At 34.3% G+C, this 22952-nt stretch overlaps 3 protein-coding genes across 4 annotated transcripts; 2 read left to right on the top strand and 1 right to left on the bottom strand.

Moving 5' to 3' along the window:
* Positions 1–1193: 1193 nt before the first annotated feature.
* Positions 1194–16982, top strand: ltl (leucine-rich repeat-containing larval translucida). Its single transcript, XM_033350173.2, has 8 exons — positions 1194–2401; positions 5482–5650; positions 7708–7841; positions 8281–8542; positions 9221–9499; positions 10038–10283; positions 10945–11146; positions 14078–16982. Exons 1-8 carry the CDS (start codon positions 2004–2006, stop codon positions 14293–14295), a joined length of 1908 nt encoding a protein of 635 aa, XP_033206064.1. The 5' UTR covers positions 1194–2003; the 3' UTR covers positions 14296–16982.
* A 2700-nt stretch (positions 16983–19682) lies between these two features.
* Positions 19683–20706, top strand: LOC117166311 (uncharacterized). Its single transcript, XM_033350174.2, has one exon. The coding sequence runs from the start codon at positions 19840–19842 to the stop codon at positions 20704–20706; it is 867 nt and encodes a 288-aa protein (XP_033206065.2). The 5' UTR covers positions 19683–19839.
* A 77-nt stretch (positions 20707–20783) lies between these two features.
* Positions 20784–22938, bottom strand: LOC117166312 (uncharacterized). Of its 2 annotated transcripts, XM_076627827.1 has the most exons (5): positions 22814–22938; positions 22404–22661; positions 21812–22308; positions 21539–21730; positions 20784–21474 (listed from the first exon to the last, which is right to left on the bottom strand). In XM_076627827.1, exons 2-5 carry the CDS (start codon positions 22655–22657, stop codon positions 21233–21235), a joined length of 1185 nt encoding a protein of 394 aa, XP_076483942.1. In that variant the 5' UTR covers positions 22658–22661; positions 22814–22938; the 3' UTR covers positions 20784–21232. The 2 variants fall into 2 exon arrangements, with proteins under 2 accessions (XP_076483942.1, XP_033206066.1); XM_033350175.2 differs by having other exon boundaries at positions 22404–22937.
* Positions 22939–22952: the final 14 nt, after the last annotated feature.

Consider the following 22952-nt stretch of genomic DNA (forward strand, 5'->3'; position numbering starts at 1 on the left):
CCCCTCGCTTACATGTAATTTTAATAAGTACGCGTTACGGTATGTATAAATTTGCATAGGCACACAGAACGTAATAAGCACCTGGAATTAATGTTATCGCGCGCGAGGCAGTAGCCGGGATTAAAAATGTGTCCGAGCGTCTGCATGGATGAGAGAACGGTCGGTCCGGTCATGGACCAAAAGAAATGCAAAAGGAAACTCGAATATATGTATAAAATTCGTGTTGCGATAGCACGTTTACATCGTTTAACATGTACCATATATTTGACTCGATTGTTAAATAATCATCAAGATACAGTATGATGTGACTTTGCTTTCAAGGTATCAACCGTTTATGAAGTCCGAGTGTCGGTCGTACGTGTCGTCTACTAGCTGCTACAACAGAGGAAGAAAGATGACAAGGAAAAGAGAGAGAGGAAAAGAGATAAACAAGCAGAAGACAAGGAGAGTAAGAATAAAAGAAAGAGAGGGATCTACGAGCGAATTATCTGGTATTTTCTTTCAGCCTGCGGACGGCTAAGCAAAGGTCAAAAGTTGAGCAATGCTATCCTTATCGATGCAAACACCGCCTTCGCATATGCAGTGCGCAAGCATCGAGAGATTGGCGGCACTTCTTGCCTTCTCGCGTGAAAACGTTCACGCTAGTCACGCTGGTGCCATTGTCGAAGAAAATCTTGATCGCGTGCCGCACCAATTTTTCTCCCTGATTTCCGCTTTGCCGTGACACTTTCGAGAGGCTTTGCTGTTATATCGACGAATTACTTTCAGTGAATCGTCCAGAGAAGAGAACGATATCGAGATACTCGTGAATCATAGAGCAGGTTATACGAAGCACCCGATTATTAGAATCGTTAAAGATGTATCACGAACGAGAAGACTTATTGCGAGGATCTTGTGTACCCTCGAGACTCGTGCTCGATAGAAACCGCACGACGAAATTAAGGGAGCACGCATGGTTGTTTCACGTGCGGAACTTCCGGTTGCTGATCCGTGCGAACACACACAAGCGACAAATAGATTGACGATTGCCGATAAAAAGATAGGAACGGATGGAAAGCGAGAGAAGGGGCAAAAGAGGAGAGACTCGAGTCGGTGTACACACATAATGTACGAGTCCTGAGAGGAGTCGGAGTCCCTCCCGGAGGCGCGGCGCCGCGCCGCGCCACGGCACGACGTTGTGACTATAAGTAAGTCTCGCGCGGCGCGCCGCGGCTTAATGCCGTTGCCGCGTTCGTGGCGCCAAGAGGAGGGCCCATTGGCGACGATAAGCCTCCTTCGTGTCCGGCACGAACGAGAAAAAGAAAGAGAGAAAAAACGGAGATAGATACACAGCAGTCAGCTTTCACCCGCGTTTCAGCAGTGAATATATATACCCCGTCGGGGTGTGGATCGGAACAGTGTAGATAATACGTAGCTGTCAGTCGTATCCGGCCAGTGTCAGTCTAGAGTTAGTGTCGGCGAACAGAGTGACCGAGTGTCGTTCGCGAGCCACTCAATAACACCTATCGGAAAGATAAACTTTCAACCCTTAAACGTTATCATTCGGAACTCGATGAGATCTGCTTCGTACGTTCTTTCTCACTTGCTATTCTAGATAAGTTATCCATGTTTTTTTTTTAATTCCATTTAAATTCGTATCACCACCGAATCGAGGCTTATGGTCGAAACAACTTTTTAATCCTCTCACAAACGTACTCTTTGCTTCTACTTCAAGTGGATAATCCTTTTATCACCAAGTGATTGTAAAATTACTTGTGTCCTGTGATTCGCGTATTCTATTATTCGATAGTAATAGAAATCGGTGCAAGTGTCAGACATAGAGAGTAGTGACAAAGACAGAGAGGGAACAGTGAACCGAGAAGCAGTGGAAGGTGATTGATATCCAGGGGATACGCATGGTCCGTCCGGACCGGGGAAGATCACCTCTGTCGACGAGCACGGACCTTTCTACTGGCCCGTTTGGATGGTGATCAGCACGGAAGCGTTTTAACGTTCAAACAACCATGTCGGGGCTGCTTTACACGCTTTTAGGGTTGGCGGCTAGCTCGAGCCTTCATTGCGCTGTTCGCCGCGAGATAAGCCCATGCACCTGCCGACAGGAAGCGTTCTCCAGCACCGTTATCAACCCGGCGCAGGCTGCTGTCGCTGCTGTAGCCGCCGCGGCTGCTGCTACGACCGGTAACAATGCCGGTCACCATGGACACGGGGAACGGATCGAGGTCGTATGCGAACGGATGGACTCTTTCGAACAAGTGGCAGGGGCATTAAGGGGCAAATTCACCACCGAGCAACAGATTACTTTGCGTGTTTCTCATTCAAATCTCAGGGATATATCGCGGCACGATTTCAAAGAGCTGCGGATGTCCATTACGAAGCTCGAGCTGAATCACGATCGTCTAGGGTGAGTGTGTAAGTTTACGTGCATAAAATCGGGATTGTTTAATATCGTAGATGTTTAGTTTAATTTCTTCTTTCTTTGCAAAGAAATCGTTATCTTGATGTGTATATAAATATCGTGCGTGTAATGTGTCTCTTTTTAATTATTCATAATTATTCGATTATCTTTTCTTGGTCTATTAGTTAGGTCAGGAATCGCGCGTTTGTGTTTCTTTTATCCGTGCAGGACTTTAGGGATTTTCCTTTCAGAAGCAAGCATAGCTTGGTTTGCTCAGTTTGAAACAAAGTACCGATGTTTGTGATAAGAATGAACTCGGTATCGAGTTTCCGGTTTCAAGAAATTTTCCTCCCACATCTCATGAAAATTCCACGGGCTTTCACCAAAATGTTGATGAAGAAAATCGTGTGACGACGATAATGACTTGTGGATAAGTGATATCAGCCACGTTTACTCTAACTACGCGGGTACAGTGATCGAGCTACGATCGAGTTTCTGAATTTTTCCACTATTTCTTCTGGACATTATTTAAACCAATTTATTTATCTGCCCAATTTATTTCTTCCGTGAAAAATCGATTTTTCTAAAAATTCACAGTGGAGGTTCTAGCTGACAGAATGACATACATTCAAAGTATTATAATATTTAATTATTACTGATTTTTGAGAAGAAAACTTTATTTAACGAAATTAATTAATAAGAAGATTCGAATCGTTATTATAATGCAGGCTTTACGCATTCATGTTTAACTATGCGTTGTCTGACTATACTTCGCTTGTCTGACCATAAAGTTCCTCAATCACTGACGAAATGTTGTCAGAACTTTCGTAAGATATGAAATACAAACAGACTGTAGAAGAAGAAATTTGGAGCAGCATGTGTAATAGAAAAGACGAAAAGAAATTTATGACAAGTATTTGTACGCAAATGATTGTCATTCAGAACTTGTAGAAAAGCATGCGTGTGAATACATCGTATACATTGTCGATACGAATAACAATATCTTGGCAAAAGGTCATCGTCTGATGTTGCAAGTATTGAGTAAAGACATTTATACGTAACAAAGAAGAAATTCTAATTGATAAAATTATTTTTCAAACTGACAATTATACCGTAATGTTCGATGGCAAAAACCTTTTTGAGCCGTTTAAAGAAACGGATACAAAGTGTGTTGTGGAAAATGATGCGTTTCCAGATAAACGTGTAGAGTAACAGCAGTGTCCTTCAATTTATAATACATTGATTCTAATGTACGTGTACATTGCTGGAATGTATCTGGAGTAATTACTATAATCTTTGTCCTCGTTTATCTTCGGAAGATATTAGTTGCTTTTATATATTTTTACACGGCTGCTCAGATAGAATATTAAATAATACGACGATAGTGGAACGAAAGACAAAATTTTGAACATCTAGAAAGTGCTACATTGTGCGGAACGAATGCAACAACTTTTATTACGATCGACAAAACGACGAAATAATAAAACGACTATAAAAGGCGAAGGTAACATTCGAGCCTTTGTTGAAGATCCTTGAAAAAATAATTGCTTTATCGGGGAAAAAAAAGATATGAATTCATGCGTTAATATGGTAGATGAAGCTTGATCGATCGTTAATTACAAATTTACCGATTAAGTATAAACGTATCAAGAATCGCGAGAATTTCCTCGTTTCTAGATAAATGTCGTCGTTTTGTTTTCTCGAACGGGCACAAAGGACGGACACTGGTCTTCCTTGATTATCCTGATACACGGTGATACTTGCCAGATGAGAGAAAACGAAAAGTCCTTGACGGACGAACAATCATCGAGAATGCGTCGTCGTTACCCGCGAAAGATAGAAAAAGAGGCAGAGCTACGGGCACGAGAATGAAATCTTAATCGTGCCCGACCTTTTCGAACGAGTTATCAACAAGAAGCCCTCCGCTTATCGTCTCGGAATAATTAAATAACGAAATGCTGTGAGCCAACATTATGTGAATAATTAAACGATAATGACCGTGTTTCGCCTATGTTTTACAATTGAACAATTTCATTGGTCCACTCTTTGTAAACTCGCCTACTTCGATAAAGATTTGCGCAACTCTAGAGACACGACTATACAAGTTGCATGAGAAAAGAGAAAGAAGAAAAAGGAACTTCTATAAAATGGAGGCAACCGAGAGACAGTCCATCTTTAGCTTTAATTGACAAAATTTTCCCTACAATAGGTTTTTAAATGAACTGATGTATTTCTTTTTATCATATAAATGATATTTTCGAAATATGAGTGAAAAATGAAATTAATATTACAAACAATTTTAATTCTAATTTATTTTATCGGAGTTTCATGAAAGTGATGATACGTAACGTGGAAAAATTGTATAACACGAGGAAAATGTAAGTTTCAGTTCTACGTCACTTATAATAGAAATTAGTGGAAATAAGAACGACGAAACGGTTCCAGTTATAAAAACTTTTATACTTTGTACTTGATATAAGTCGTAAGTTAATTCTTCCTGCCCTTAACCCGACTATCACGGGAAGATTTAGACCCACTTCGTTGGTCCGTGACTAGGACAATAAGCGATAACTTCGTTTCACTCGAGATAATTGAAGATTGATTGTGTATCGCTTGCTAGCCATGTGTTTACAAGGGCCACAAGTTACTCAGTTTTTGGTCGTCTTCGTACGGAGATAACGCACTATCGTGAGATGACATTCCAAATTTCTCGAGGGCAACAAGATGTATCACCTCTTTTTCATATTCAAACATCGTCCCGAGCGATCTTAATTATCTTTAGATATGTGACATGTCATATGAAACATGTCAAGCAAATGTTTGTACTATTGAACGAAAACAATGAATATTTTTTTTTCTTAAATAAATAATCTGCAAATTGACGAATTTTCATTTCGCTCGATTTAATTCCAAAGTGATGTGTATTTCTTAAATTGTTTAATTTTCTTATTTACATCTCACGAAAAATCTGTATATCTTATCGTCGCGAAATATCTTCGACATCTTAATTATAAAAGTAAAGATCTTAATTTGTAATGGACCTATGCTCGAATAATAGAATTAAAAAGCGACTTCATATTTTGTAGGTTCGTAGACGGCGAAGTTTTCGCGGGGTTGGGAAGAACGCAATATCTTAGTCTCGCGGATAACGAAGTACCATCTATACCGAGACATATTCTGTCGCATCTCTCATTGCTGAGGACCCTAGATCTCAGCAGAAATCGGATAAGCCGTATAGACTCGGATGACTTTAAGGTATGCATGCGTACACATAAGAATCTGTTTGCATCATTTATTAGTTTTCTTCCTCGCGAGTGAATATGTACATACTATGTCGAGACACGTGTTCAGGAATCGAAGCTTGTATTTCTTGTGCAACTCACGAATGCGCGAGAAGTTTGAATCATTTATCGCAAAGTGTCTTCTAACGATTTACGCGAGAATACTAAACACGTGGATACGATCCCCTAACATATCGATCGTAGTGCGTAAACACGAAGCTTCGTTTATATGCATCTCTTATTTTCCCAGTGTTTTATGCAAATATACTGACACGTGCATAAGAAAAAGTAAACGAAAAAAAGAAAACGGGTTCATCAGCAATGGTATTTAGCATCGATTGTATGAAGCAGTTTATAAACAGGAAGAACATAAGCGCATCATTAAATGACGAACAGTTTACAAGATTCGATGTAACCTCTGTTGACCGTGTTAACACCGAATTCTGTTCAGATATTTCATTTATCGAACTGGATAAATCTGATCTTATTTGCAACGAATAGTATCCAATGTTTTGCATATTCATCTCTTACGATTCCTGTTTACAATGAAACTTTTACGTATACTGTTACATAGTACTCTAATGTGATTCAATGAAACGAATAAATAAATTATGTGGAAATCGTTTGAGACTGGCGCGTGGATTATTTACGTGAAGTTATACGTAAAGCGTCCAATTAAACATCTATTTTACAGTTTCGTTCGCTTATTTTTCTATACTACTTTGTTTTCTTTTTCTTTTTACTGCTATATCAATCATGTCTATTAAATCAACACACCGTAAGGACAATATATTCTAAGCACGTTTTGCATATTACGCGTGACTTCACGATGTATTTGTAGCCGGCGCGACGTATGAACGAACAATTCATCTCGAAGAGAGGAAGACAGCTAGTAGAGAGCTTGGTGGGGTTCCCCTGGCGCTTGTCGCGCACGTGACCGGCCACGTGCAGAGAATTGTCCGCCAATCGTTCCTCAAACGATTCGTGCTACTTATGGGAATATATATTTTTCTTTTTTTTTTTTTACCACTGCCTCGTGTTACTTATCACACGATTTGCGAGTTAAAGAACGATAGAAATATGCAAAAATCTTGTACACGTACTTTTTTTCAATCTCACTCTATTTCGCGATTTTATGAAATAGGTCGATAATTGCAAATATCCCATGTCAAAGAGACAGTTTCAGTTGCTTAGACGAGATACTCGTTGATAAAACAGAATCAGTTATGTATATTTAAATAGTAGATTAACTAACTCTACGAGAGATTAACCCTCCGGCGCTCTTTGATTCATTTTCGATCGAATCTTAAGTTCGAAGATCACAGCAGGGTTAACGCTCGTATCGTAAAGTTTTAATTGCATGGTTAAGAAACGAATTAATATGTACTAATTGCAAGTGTCTATTCCGAAGTAACTAGAAATAAAATACGTTTGAAACGACGCTTACTCATACGCTTTCTAGTAAATTAAATATTGTAATATTATATCGTATATATGTAAACAAGGGAAAAACGGGCAAGTTTGATGTAACAATACCGTCTATGTGATGAATTATCGGAGAAAAATGTTTATCGCGTGACTGTTGTAAACAGCTGTTGATTCGGATCAATTGGTTTCAGTAAACGCGGATCGCAAACATCTCGGATTCTCATTGGAACATGAACGTCTAGCATGATTCAAAAAATTCTTGCTGTTTAACAATGTTGCTTCAGTATGTAATCCGCGAATACTTATCGTGTAGCCGTCACTCTTGATTAAACGTTGCGCGTTCTCGTATTTAATCACGTTTGTCGACGCTGCTGAATACAATCTCTTTAAATCGCCGTTTCATTTCTATTTCCTTCTTCCTTTTACATTTTTCTTTCTCTTTTATTTTCTTGTTTCTTTTTTTCTTTTTTTTTTTATCTAAACTAAACGATGAATTTATTTTATATAAGATAATGCACATGTAAATATAGCTTAAACCTACATAATTTCTATTGTTTTAACACATGTATTCTTAAAATGCACATTTTACCTTATCATTTTCAGTACAACCCGACATTACAGCATCTCCTGTTGGCCGGAAATGCGATTTCAGAAATGGTGCCAGGCTCGTTGCCACCATTAGTGAAGCACCTACACGTTGGCCGCAATCAGTTACAAAGCCTGAATCGAACGTTACGGTAAGACACTTTCTTGATTACCGAAAATATACGTCCATTCACGAACCTCCTAGAACGTATCGGACATCCTGTTTACCATTCCAACAGTGGCTCTTACTTAATTGGCTCTATTCATCGTTGATGCAACGAGCAGCTCCTCGGACTCGGCCGAATGATTAAGCAAACGTGCACGCAGATTATATGCAAAGGAGAGAACAATTAAGCTTGCGATCTAGTCACGTGTTCGAGAACCGTTTCTTTCCTTTTCTTTTCTCTTTTGTGAAATTTAAATTGGGTCCATAAAAAAGAAAGAGAAAATAAAAGAGGAAACAGAAGTATAGAAGAAAAACGAAGAAATTTTTGGTTCGTTCATTCGATGAAACAAGCAAAGATTTGTTCTTTTTGGATTTTATCGGAACGAGAGCATCGTCGCCATCCACATGACTTAATCTTGTTTCAGAGATTTGAATCAGTTGGAGTGGTTGCTAATTAACGCCAACGAGCTCACGTCTTTAGATGGCGAGCTACCGTCTTCTGGCCATAACCTGAAGATGCTCTACGCCGTGGACAATAAATTAACTCACTTGCCAGCAGAATTTCGCTACTTACATCGTTTAGAAAGTCTGTATCTTCAGCACAATAAGATTCGCAGTCTCGATGGCACGCTGCAAAAGGCTCGTAGATTGAAGTTTCTCGAACTTTCGTACAACGATCTGCAAGAGGTAATCGATGATCGAATATAACAAATAACAAATAACTAACTTTCTTACTCGATAGAAGAGAATTATTAAATATACAAGATTACCAATACTTTAGATTGTCCTCCCTTCTAAAAATGTAAAGAATGCACGTTTTGATCCGACCTAGAACATCGTGTAATAGTTAGTTTTATTTCGGTTTATTGAAACGATTCAAAATACTTTATTAAACATCATCTGCAAATATGATGTGCTGATATCTACGTAACGGTGGCCTGTACAACATTCAGATACTCGTATGAAGTGCAAGTGCATGATCACGATGTATGATAACGCGTGGAGGCGTTCGTTCAATGTTCCGTACATTAAGTCGATTACTACATCCTAATGTGATTATTATGTCGTACGCTTCCGTTTCGCGGATTAAATTTTTATTACGATGGACGGTTAGCATGCGATGGTCTTAGTCGTAATTGGACGATTTGATCGACTTCTTGAATCGTCCGCAAAGGTTTCACTCTTAGCTGTTACTTGTTATTTCACGAATTAAAGCCGACCATGTTATTTTAGAAGAAACCTGTTTCGTCTATTAAACTGATACAGTGAAATAATTAATATTATATCCAACAAAGAGAATGTTGTAATTAACGATACTTTTAATAGACAGATAATATGAAATATCATCAAAACCTTTGTTCTTAGTTAACGGAAGAAGATTTCCTAGAAGCAGAGATGTTAGAAGATCTAGAGCTCGGACACAATTCCTTAAAATCGTTGGGTAGCGCGGGTAATGGTAATGGCGACGGAAACGGGGGCAACAGTGTCCTTTACCCTCTCAGGTCTCTCAAGTGTTTAAACTTGACGCACAACGAGCTTCGCGAGTTCTCATTCGCGTCACTTCGTGGCCTGCGCGAGCTACGATTGCTCGATCTCTCGAACAACAGAATCGCGCGACTCCACAGAGGAAGAACGCCGTCAGAGGTACGCACCTAATATCCGGACTAATTTACTTCTACCACATACGCAATGAACTATTGCAAAACCTAAAGTATATGTACATTTTTATATAGAGGAACATTCAACGATTTTTGATATTCTACATTAAGATGAAAAATTGTTTATATTATAGAATTAATTTTTTGCTTATGAAGATGTTTACACGTTATATCGCTAGTTAAATATTTTATTTCTTCCAAGGAAATTATGATTTTACATAAATATTTTAATTTGTTCAAGTGTACATTCGATAACTACATTGATAGTTCTCATTGATCATGTATGCAAATACGTCATGCTCAAATGAATAAAAAAAGGTACTCTTATATAAGATTACATCGCAAATAATACATATTTTTAAATTCAAATGAGTATTTTTAAAGTCGTATTTCAAAGTATTCGATCATTTGAATATGTAAGAGAAGTTTGTTCCTCTTATATTTACAGAATTTAGTAGAAGAAGATCGTTTCTCTTATATTTACAGAACTTAGTAGAAGAAGTTCGTTCCTCTTATATTTACAGAATTTAGTAGAAGAGGAAGGGGAAGAAACGGCGGGCGGAAATATTCAAGATATGCAACTGCAGCACAACGAGCTTCGAAGCTTGGACGGCTCGTTATTCCTTGGAATGAAGGAATTACAGAAGCTGAATCTCAGTTACAACGCTTTAGGACCGACGATTGGACAGCGTGATCTACGAGGCCTCGATGGTCTCAAAGTCCTCGATCTCTCTCACAACGAGCTTACTACACTCGAAGATACGTCAGAGGTATAATATGCGTGAAATTTATTCAAACGTATGTCGTGTTTAATCGAATGATCATTCTACCGTGAAGATTTTACGTCTATCTGATTCGTTTAGATACGAGAATATCGAGCCATTAAAGACGTAAGAAAGTATTTTCCATAAAATTTATGGTAAAATAAAACTCGCGAATGATCTTTAATTAAAAGCTATGGAAATCACCTCCATCAATAATATCACATTATAATTAAAAAAATATCAAATTCTATTTAAAAAAATCTTCCCAAATATTTTTGAATCTATATTTATTAGAAACCTTCAAAAGGTTATTATTAAAGATATAAAATATCTCTAGTTCCGATATCATTTTTCCTTTTACAACGAACACTAAAATCACTTCCATCAATATTGTCATGTTATAATGAAAAAAGTATAATATTCTTTCTTTTCAATGTTCGTTTATAAAGATTATTTATATTTTATTTTATTTTATTTTTATTTTATAAGGATGTTATTTAGAACATGATTTTTCTCTTTCGATCAAACAATCTCTGCACAAAAATAATTTATTTATATCTTCAATTTTTTATATATGTATTGCAAACAAATTAAACATATCTTGTAATAATACCTCGGGAAAAATCTTTGTTCATCACAATATCTTTCGATGATGATTTTTTTATAGACGTGGCTTCCTTCCCTGGAGGAATTAAACGCATCGCACAATCGTCTGGTAACATTGTCCGAGAGAGACTTCCGTGGATTTCCTGTTCTCTGCTGGGCAGATGTGAGCGCGAATCGGATACGTACTCTGATGCCGGAACTCGTGGCGAACACACGTTGCACCGTTCACGGTGTGCCTGACGTGCTTCGCATATATCTTCAAGGTAAGATTAAACGTATCCGTTATCAGTGTTATCGAATATTATGCCATCGTTCAAGCTTGAGCAAATTTGCACTAATTTCATCGATCTATTGCCTCGATATGCTTAATTCAAACAAATTACTAAATAGGTACAAAAATATTTGTACAGATTAATAGAAAAAAATTCAAGTAGTGTGAATTTTTCTTGAAAATTCTATAATCTTACACATCCAGTTAATATAAAAGAGTTTTAGTTGCATCTAATTTGGCATTTAATAGTTTCGATTAACAATACGATTTATTTGTAACCAATACTTATTTACAAAATAATTTATCACAGATAAAAACGAGTAATAGTCACAAGGAAATTTTAACTGTAAGGAGAATGCGGAAGAGCTTTTCTGACGAGTAAAGAAAGTATATTGTCCTTGCCTGTAAAAAATATTTGCATCAACAGTTTGGACAACTTAAGAGAAAATTGTAATTATCAATGAATATTTGAGTTTAAGCCTTAAACTAATGTATTCCGATTACATGGGGATTGTAATGACACCGCAATTGTCATACTTTTTTTCTTCTTTGCGAAATATTATGACTTCGATCAGAATTTATTTGTAACACAAAACCACGCGAACTATTTCCTACTTAATCTAATATTTCCAATCGATGATAAGGTTAAAGGCGAAACTTCATTTAATGAAAGATCAGTGCGCCGTTTCTTTAATGAAGCGCGAACAACAGTAGATAAAAGACCAGAATTTTCTAGATTGCGCAAAGAGCAAAATGGATAAACACAGGTATTTTTGATTTTACAAACGCACCATTTAGGGATATGAACTTTGATGAAAAGAATGATGTATCTGTTAATGATCATTCTTCGCGAAATATGTCTAATAAAATATTTCTAGTTCCGATTAAAATGAAGATCTCATTGAACAAAGTTGAAGATTTTCATTCTATTTTAATCTCTGAGGCAAAGATACAAAATACATAATTCCGCCGACAGATCAACAAAGATGGTATAATCTGTAAAATTCGAAAAATTATAGACATATCATGAGAAGATTATGGATGTTTATGCACTTATGGAAAATTTTATTGCATGAAAACATATAGAGTGCAAATAATATACTTAAGATACAGTATCCGGTAAATGTTATAACAAGATGTAATACTATGTTATAACTTATAACTAGACTGCAGATTTTTATGTATTCGTGGAAAAGTTGGAGATGTAGGAATTCACAGAATGCACATAAAATATGCAAAAGATATCTAAAGTAGAGTATTCGTTATAATATTTAACAGATGAAACAATTCCTTCTTTCGTTTCTTCGGTTGTCTTCGTATATAGTTGAATTTTATAACATCTCCTTGAGGATGAGACGAATCCCGATTTAGCTATCTCAAAAATATAAGCAAATTCGTATAAACGCTCGTGATCTAGTTAAAAGCTCGAAACCAAAAAAAAGAAACAATATAATGTAATATAACATGAATTTCTTATTAATAACCGTTATGCGCAAATACGCGTAATCGTCTGGTTCGTGCAACGACGAGTCATCCGATCGTACGATACGAACGGTCATTCGATTTTGCTTTCCACCCTCGCAAAAGGATAACGTCTTTGTGGAACGCAGACGCGTTGAATGGGCGCCAGTGCGTAATTAATAAATACATCGTTAAGTGTCGCGAGGCCAAGCGTTATGGAAGATGAAACGAGACAGAAAGAGGGAACGGGTCATGAGAATGGCCGGTGGCGGCAGAAAATAAATTATTACTTGATAATAGCGTGGCTCCGTTCGGCTTCAGAGCTGTACATTATTTTGTTATAAGTTACATTTCACGTGATAACCTCCGTCGTGGCGCCATCTCGTATTATTTATTGTATACCGAAGACGGATTGTTAGCTGTTGTTATTGTTAAATATATGTGGGTTTTCATGGTACGGTTATCGTCGTTCAATCCTGTTATCTCGGTTAGCTTCGTTATTTCTCGGTCTCTCTTTTCGTTCACGCTTTCATTGAACGACTATTCCCTCTACATATGAAAATCTCCGATTAACGACAATTCCGTTGCCCCCTGTCATTATTATCGGATTCGCGACACACGATCATATGTTTACGAAGCCTTTCGCGACCGATACGAACTCGGTCATCGAGATGCAAGCAAACATTTTCTATATCTTAGTCAACAATCCGTCTGCAAAAGTTTTTTTGGTAGACTTCGAGAAACTGATCTGATGATCAGCGATGGGTATTTAAATCATAACACTTTGCCGTCCACGTAAATTTACTAGTAACTTTAACAAGTAACCGGCATTTTTTGGTAAAAGCATACTAAACTGTCGTAAACTTTACGTAAAGGGTCGACTTGCACGTGACACGAACGTGATGTCACCGGACACTAACATTTGGCCTGCACTTGTCAACACGTTGGTGCCACCGAACGTGATAGTGTTAACTTAAGAGAGATTCGATGTTTTTCAAATTACTTCGAATGTGATTCGATATTTGATTTTCTTGAAAATCCTATAGGTCTCGAATGTCTTCAAAGTTTCGATAACTTTCATAATCTTCATTTATTACGATATCCCATATGAAATATTAAAAATATAAAAGTTGTAAAAAATAGGATATCGAACAACACCCTTTCAACGACTTTCAGCGTTTCCAAGACTGTGGACCTACCAAATCTACCTATTTAAGAATTATGTTATAAGAATTTTTCATGTAATCGTACGTGTAATTCGCCACATACAATGTGTCTTAGAGCACATCGCTAATCGTGATGTCATAGTTGTACGACTTTTACTGCTTGGAAAGTGTGTTCACTCACGCATGCCAGCCAGACGCCTATCTAACTTCTTGCTTATCTGCCTTTGATACACGTCACAGAATAAAAAAGAGAAGAGTTTCCCCTTTGCGATCTTCCGATGTTTTTTTGCTTGCAGATAATCCGGTGTTGTGCGATCCTGGACTAGCAGACTTGACCGTGGCTTTCGAAGTCAATCACGCGAAAGTCTATGGTGTGGCCAATAATTGTCCAACGACCGTTGCAACTCCCACCGAGCAAACGTCGCCGCTTCCGCCGTTACCACCGACGCTGTTATTGGCCGCCGCCGCGGCTGCTTCCGGAGGAAATGTTTCTTTCGCCGCGACCCTCGAGTAGTCCATTAGAAGTAGAATGAGAATCGTAGGACGCAATCGATGGGCAAAAGAAAGTTCGAACGGAAACGAAGAAGAAGAAGGAAGAAGAAACGGTCGAGAGGAAGAATTTATTCGATTCGTGGTCGCCCGTTTACACATGTAATGCAAACGATGATAGACATACGTGAGATGGACACGGTGACGTTGAAAAGCCCGTTCTATTGATCATTGTGATAAAACAGAAGTGTAAAGAAACGGGCGGTGTGAATCTTGGTATAGCCTCGCTTTCAAGTTCGACACGGGCGTTTTAGTTCGTTTAATCTAATCCGCTTGCGTGTATTTCTTGGAAGCATCCAAATAAAAAAAAGCATTGTATAATAATAATAGGATAACACACACACACACACATATATAAATATACACGCATACATACTCACACACATTCAAGGAAATCACGAACACTGACGAGACATCTTATACGTCGTACGCGACTAATCCCATAATCGACAGCTGACAACCGTTCACGATCAGACGTCGGTCTAATCGATAGATGTGTACTGCATTTGCTGTAGTAATTATTACGTAACGAGAGATATATATTTATTTTAGCGAGTTTCCAACACATATCATGAGAGGTATGTTTCCTTTTATCAGAACGGAACGATTTGCCACATTTTAGTGTTAGCTACGTGGAACAGTGGAGCACGAAGACTCGAAAACGAACTCCAACGTGTCCAAGAAAAGCAAAAAAGAAAAGAAAAAAAAAAGATGTTATATACTCACGCGAGCGTAAGCTGAAAGAGTTGATGAATATCACCTTTGTCTAAGTCGAGGTCCAGAAACAACTTGTTTAAGTTTCTGTTTTATAATAGGTGACATTATTACGCTGTAAATAGTCATTAATTCCGTTACTTCTTTAATACCATGCACCTTGTTTGCGGTAGAGTTAGGCGATTCTTCGAGCGTCCATTTCAAATTCCAATTTGCGTCGTATTATTTAGGATTTTCGTCTACTTCTTTTATTGTATTAATATCTTGAAATAATTATATATATATATAATTTATATATATATATAATATATTATATACATGTGTGTATATATATATATATATACACACACACACACACACCAAGCTTTCGGGATCGATTAATTAAATTACCTTTTAATCGAGCTCGAAACCATCATCATTTAATCATTCATACTTCAAAGTATTATCCGTAACGCTTATGCGATGTATCGTGTATCATGATTTTTCGTGCTCCCATTGCCTTAGATTATTCATTAATAACATCGGTTGATACGAGTAATATCTAGTATGCCATTACATTGTGTAAGATAATACGTAGATTCTTCGTTGACGCATTCAGTATAATAATTGAATATTTATTTTCTGTTAAGCAAAAATATGAAATTTTTAATTAAATATAATAAACAGAGATTTGCTAGGCATTAATCGTATCGAACCCGATCGAACACAGACAACGTGAATACGGCTAGTGTACATCATAGTAATGCATCGATTCCCATCGTCAACGTTTCGATCTTTAATTAAATTCCTGAATGACCGAGTAAATGAACGATCGGGCGGGTCAATAGTGTAAGTGAAATCTGTTAACTGACGTTGTGTACGCGATATGGGCTGATTGGCAGTGGGCGATCAATTGACTCTCTCGTTAACTCTTGCCAATAGGGATGAATTGTTATCAACGTGCTTCTACGCATACATAATAAATTGGCCCTTTCCATGTACGAGTAAGACGCGTAAATATCCCGTAAGTAGCTATGTTAACATCAAAATTGAATGTAAAATACATTAAATAGTGAAAAATTTAATTTTCTGGACGAGTGGTGAAAAAATTGAATTCAACAAATTTCAATCGATCTAAATCGTTTGAACACTAATTCTGATGCGATTTAACGGTCCAACGCATAATTGTATATTCAAATAAAAACAAAATCATGAAAAATTGAAAATTTCAGAATTTTTTCCAGTATAAACAAAACAATAATATCGTTAAAGGTTTATTCATAATGTCATATGTTCGTCTCTTTTGTTTTGAAATGATCAATAGGTTTTATACGAAATATAATTTGATTTTGTCTGTTGCATAGAAACGAGTTTTTAACATATCGACAAGAAAACAGTTGTTAATATCGACTGCTAGCTTCAATAGCTAGGACTTGAAATCGAAATAATTTAATAATAAAATATTTTTTAAATAAGAGAATTTTAGAGACGGCAAGAGGTAAAAATTAAATGATCGAGTATTAGATAATATTTATAACAGATCGTTGATAACTAGATAAATAAATATATATTTACAATTTAGTAAAATTAACAATTTTAAATAAACTTAACCACTCATGGAATAGATAATTTCAAATGTATCATATATATAAGTGCCATATATAAATAGAAATCAAGTGGAAACTTCTTTATAATTTTAGTATCTAAATAATTTATCTACACTGTGATTAGCAGTTTACTGTTTCCAATCTGAGCTGTAGGCAAATAGTACATTAAGATACGTGTCACAACATATGTATGTAACAATACCACAGATACTTATACTAATAATGAATATATTTTAATAAAATTATACCAATGTTAAGTTTTGCTATGTATAGTGTTGCAAATTTTTCATATGTAATAAGACAATTCAGTTATTAATTTTTATTAATAAAGGCTTTAATCTTATAATAAATAGCATCAATGTTATAAATTTATCCGTGCCTATGTATATATATATATATAAGGTTTCAATTTTATTTTGTTTTTAGTAATACTTAACAAATGTTTCTCTGAGCTTACAAAGAAGTGCAGTTACATCCGAAACTTCTGATTGTTTAGAAAAGTCAATAATTCCTTCAAAGTTACTCAAATGTTCTGCTTTAAGAGTAGGTTGAATCTGTTCCACTAGAAGGCATAGTTATTCATACATTCATATCATATCATTTCAAATAATATATTTGGAATACTTACAAATGGATACTACACATACCTCTCCACTGATTATTACAATTAAGTAACTGTACAAAGTATTTATCCTTTGCATTAGTGTTATTTATAAAAAAGGAAACTTTAATTTGTTCTTGTTCTTTGTTATTGATTAATTCTATATGAAAGCCCAAATGCTGTTTATATGTGTGACAAGCAAGTTTAATACTTTTCCAAGTTAATAATTTCTGTTCTTTTCTTTGTTCTGATTCTAAAAATAATGTTCTATAGATTTCTGATAAAAAATTATATTTATAATATGTTTATATATTTATAATAAATACCTTCATGTAAATCAACAATTTCAACAGACAAGCTGTCTCTTTTTACTTTGGCATTATTAACTTCATCTTCTAATTTTTCTTGCTGTTTAATTGCATTAGTAATCTTTTTATCTATAATTTTTTGTTGCAATTTTGTTGTATCTATATCAGATTTTAAACTTTCAACTTCTTGCTCTAACTCTAATATTTTGTTACCGCTTTGTGCTATTTTCTCTATACATTCTAAAAACACAATATAAATATATTATTAACATTAAGAACACTTACTTGAATGAAAAATTGTACAAAAATATATATGCCATTCAATGTCAAATTGTTTAATCAGTTTCATTAATATACGTGTTAAAAATTATTAATAAGTCAATAATTAAAAGTCATAAAATAGTGGATATTTCTTTATCACATTTGATTATTTTAATGAGTACTCAAAGGTTTAAAAGGAGGAGTTATTATGAATTCATTAAAATTTCATACAATACGTGAACAAACATCTATAATAAAATACAATATAATTTAGATCTATCAAGCTGAGAAATATATTATATACATACCAGATTCATATGCAGTTGTATCTTCAATTTTAGCAGCAATTTTTGCTCGAAAATCATAACAATGTGATACTAACTTCTGCAACACACTAAAATCTCTATTCTGAAGAACATGCACAATATCAATATTAAATTCTTCCATCGTTATTGTATTATTTTTATGTCATAATTACATTATTACTTTCCTGATTAAGGTACAACGGTTTTAACGTACAGTGTTTACTAGTGTAGCCATTTAAGATTTGAAATAACAATGTTACCACTGAGCTGGACAAATATTACTAGCCAATATTTACATCTATAATTTGCTGTAATGTTAATATACAACACTTACATTTTAAGTTCACTTTATTCCACATCTATAAGAAAAACAGTTACATCTTTTTAAAATCTGTACAAAATTCTAATTTCATAAAATCTTACAAAAATAGATATCGAAATACATCTTGACTGAAGTTAACCGATAATGACCAATCTAAATTGAACGAATTATTTACTATAGTAAGAAAATTTAAACCATAACGCGGTAAATTTGAAATCCAATATTAGTTAAGCATTAGGAGAAAATGCAAAAATTTAATCGATACTGCTTATTAAAGTTTAAAAACTACTTTTATTTTATTTTATTTTATTTTTATCAACATACGACCATTCATTTCTGTTGAATATTCATCTTGTTTACTTAATTTTCAAATAAAAGGAAGTTAATGAGTTGTTTGAATTAGATAATACAGTGTTTAATTTATGAATTGTAATAACAAGTAAATATTATGACGCTATTCAAGCTTTGTTAGTGCTTTCATACAGTGAATTCATTTTTTATTGACACATATGTTAATCAGAAATACAGATGGATATATAAATCGCGGTCATGTTCAAATTACAGTATACATTTTCGATAAGTTTGTTGCTACAAGCATCATCATTGAAAATCATGTTTAAGTTCTTACCAATTTTCGCCATTCTCGGCATTGCTGCTGTTCTTGTACGTATGATATTTCGTTCTATAACATTCTACACTGAAAATAAATCATTGTGTCTGATTATCTTAATAATTATGCGAATTTATGATTTCTAATTATACTTACGTATGTTCTTCATTTACTCATTTCTATATAGAACATTTTCTCTCTTCTATCTGTTAACTGACCATTACATTTTTCTTGATCTTTTAATACAGGCTCTTCCGCTTGATCAATTAAACCAAGTACAAAATGCTCTTAAGGTAAGTATCAATTAATGATTTTTATACATAATGAATCGGAATAGATTTATAACGCTTAACAATATTAAGAAAATTTGAAGTTAGATAATATTTAAAGTAGTAATTTCACTTAAAATTCATATTAATTACATTTAAAAGTATTATATATTATTTTCATCTTATCTAACAATATAATTCTTTATAATTACTCTAGTATCGTATGAAATGTAATAAAAAATTGTTTGTTAAACAAGAATTTTTTTAAATATCCAAATATGATTACAGTTTTCTAGAAACCTCTTGTAAAAGACGAAATAAGTAAATAAAAAATATCTAATAACAATTAGAAAAAACTGTTACAGCCTAATGACAAGTCTCAAGCAAACTCACAAGGAAATAATAGCAATAATGGCAGTGACGAAAATCACAGTAATAATGACAACAGTGGCAGCCAAGATTTGTCCCATGTTGTGGACGAAAGCTCTAAAATTGTCGATGATTTGCACAAGTTTGTAGGATCTGTGGAACATATGCTGGAGGATCAATTGAAAAAAGTAACAAACGGCTCCGTACATCTTTTGGAACGAATAGAACAACAGATCGCTAAAATCATTACCGATGTTAGGAACAAAACACAAGAACATTTTCAACATCTCCATAGCAAACTCGATAAACTGGAAGAAGATGCCTCGAAGGCAAAGAATATCATTAAACACAAAGTAGAGGACATCATCAAGAACGTTACCAATGCGCTTGACAACCTGGAGAATAAAATAAATAATACCTTGAAACACGTTAACGAAAAGACTTCCGAAATCGTAAACCACGTGAGGAATGTTACAGAAGAAAGAGTACAGGAATTCATAAATAAAACAGCCCAAGCTGTGGCACAAGCGAGACATACTGCTGAAGATATTGAAGAAAAGACTACTGAGATTTTGAACAAAACATTGTCCGAGTTAAGGAAAGAGGCTCACAATCTTTTGAACAATATCAAAGAATTTGTTCATGATACAATTAATGAAACTGAAAACCAAATTTACGATGTCCTCAATAATATTGGAAATACCACAAGACAAACGTTGAAAAATGCTATACATATGAATGCTCGCATTGCGGAAGATCTGTGCGATATAATTTACAATATTTCGGAAGATTCTAGATCTCTGTTAGGCACTGTAATGAATAATGCTCAAAATATTGTCGGTGCCATCATTAATAACACTAACGATGTTGTTGAACAAACAGTTAATAATGTTAAAAGTATTGCTTCTGGCATTTTCCATGATGTCCATTATGTCGTAAAATTTGGAATAGATAATATGAGGGATAATATAAAAAAAGGCATTCAACGTTGCACACCATATCCATGGCAATGTTCAAGACACTATTGCTAACATTATAAGTAACATAAACATTTTACAAAGAATTATTAAACAATTATTGTCGTATTATATTAAAAAAATTAAATGAATATTAAATAATTTTGTTGTAGATGACTCAAAGGATAGAGCATCCCATGGTTTTAAGGTAAATTTAATACATTTTTAATATCAAAACGTTCAATGTATTATGTATTTCTATATCTTATGTTACAAAATATTTCACTTTTACTTCTGTAATTATTCTTTATATTTATGTTTAGTTCCCATTTGGTATCTAAGTAACAAATATAGGCTACTGCATTTTAAATGGAATTAGGAAACCGATGATTGGAAATTACTAAACAAATAAAGTAGTTTTCAATTTATAAACAAGCAGCAGTAGTAAAGAAACGAAAGAAGAAATCAACATATTGAAAATGCACGCTGATTGTTTAAGTCAAAAAAACATTTATGTTGTTGCAAATGTAAATAACTGTTATTTGTAGTGTCGATAAAAATAGATAAATAAAAACTGTGTCTAATTTAATAAATCAACTTATTAAAACATCATGTTAGATTGTGTTTCTGATGATTGCATGTCATTCCAACAAGCTATTTCTGTCATTTCCAAATTACCATCTTCTGTCAATGTTAAGATTTGTTTTTCTGAATTGTCTTTAAGTTTCAAAGCTAAATCTGTATCAGAATGTGATACCATCACTGCAGGATGTGTTGGAGCTTCATTAATTTCCACAGGTTGTAAAATACGTACATATATTGGTTGAGTTACAGTAGTATTGTCTATAATTTATAGACATTTTGTAATGAAATGTTTTTCAATTAGAAATATATCTTAAATTCTTACCAGCAGTTAAAATATTCTGAATTGATAAATTTTCAGAATTTGATAATCTTATTATAGGAATATTTTCATTATGATTTGGAATGTGTGATTCTGAATATGTTTCAATAGTCATAATTGGTACATTTTGCTGCACACTTTTTTCCAAAATTGGGATATCCAACATAGCTTCATCAATATCTTTTAAAGGCGATTCTGAAAGGCATTTGGAATACAATTTTCTGAGAATAGAAAAAGTTCATTTCTATCATATCAAAAATGAATAGTATGAAAAACCTGTTTGATTATCTTGGACTCTAGTCTGATCACTTATATGTTCTTTCATATTACAATTATGTGATTCTTGTTGACTTTCATAAAATTGTACACCACATTTATCACAAAATGTTTTTTGCTTAACATGGTCTCTAATATGATGCACCATAAATGAATTATGAAGAGTAGTATATTGACATTTATCACATTGCAACCAAATATTACTCTTTTTATGCTTGGATTTTTCAGTAATATTTGAAGATAAGATAACATCTTTCCTACTTTGATAATTAGTTGTAGCTTGAGTGTTACACTTTGTAATTTGTGGTGGTTGAGAACGCTTTTGTTTATCATTATTACCAAGAAGTTCTCCTTTCTCCAAAGAATACTTTTGTTCTAAGAATCTCAAAACATTATCACGTATATTGCACATCTCAACATCAAGTCTATCAAGTGTATTAATAAGATTAGCACAACTGCGACAAATTACATCATCTTCTGATATTACTACCAAATATCTATATTATATGAAAAGGACAAAATTGCACTTGTATTTTAAAACAGTGCCTGAAATGCATATTATATTCATATAAATGTTATAATAAGATACTACCTTTCACCAACTAATTCTCCAAGCTTTTCTATTACTCTAGTTCTTGATATCTGCGTTCTACATGTAGCCAAAGCATAATGACGCCCTTGAATTTTTGCATCACATACAAAACATTGTATATCTTCCAAGGTTCTTGAAATATTACATTCATTATCAGTATTGCAAACGGTTACGTCTGTACAATTGTTGGTAATATCTTCAGAACAAATGTCATGTTGTTGTCCTATTGACAACATCGAAGATATATTTGCCATTGGACTAATGAAAATAATTATTTTGTAATCGGAATCAAGGTTAGAATACAAAATAGGAAATGTAAGATAATAACAAAGATAAATGTAAGATAACTGTAAGAAAATAATACGAAATAAAAAAATCTATAATTTTGTGTTATAAATATTACACTGTACTTTTCTTTTCCATTTTTATAATACTATGATAAAAATAACGTATCAATGAATGTAATATATCTTTTACACAAATCTGTTATAGTTCAAAATGATGTTAACTTGAATAGATCTTATGCCATCTTGTGAAGATTGATTAAAA

This window comes from Bombus vancouverensis, chromosome 2 (assembly GCF_051014615.1).
Source record: "Bombus vancouverensis nearcticus chromosome 2, iyBomVanc1_principal, whole genome shotgun sequence".
Classification (NCBI taxonomy): domain Eukaryota; kingdom Metazoa; phylum Arthropoda; class Insecta; order Hymenoptera; family Apidae; genus Bombus; species Bombus vancouverensis.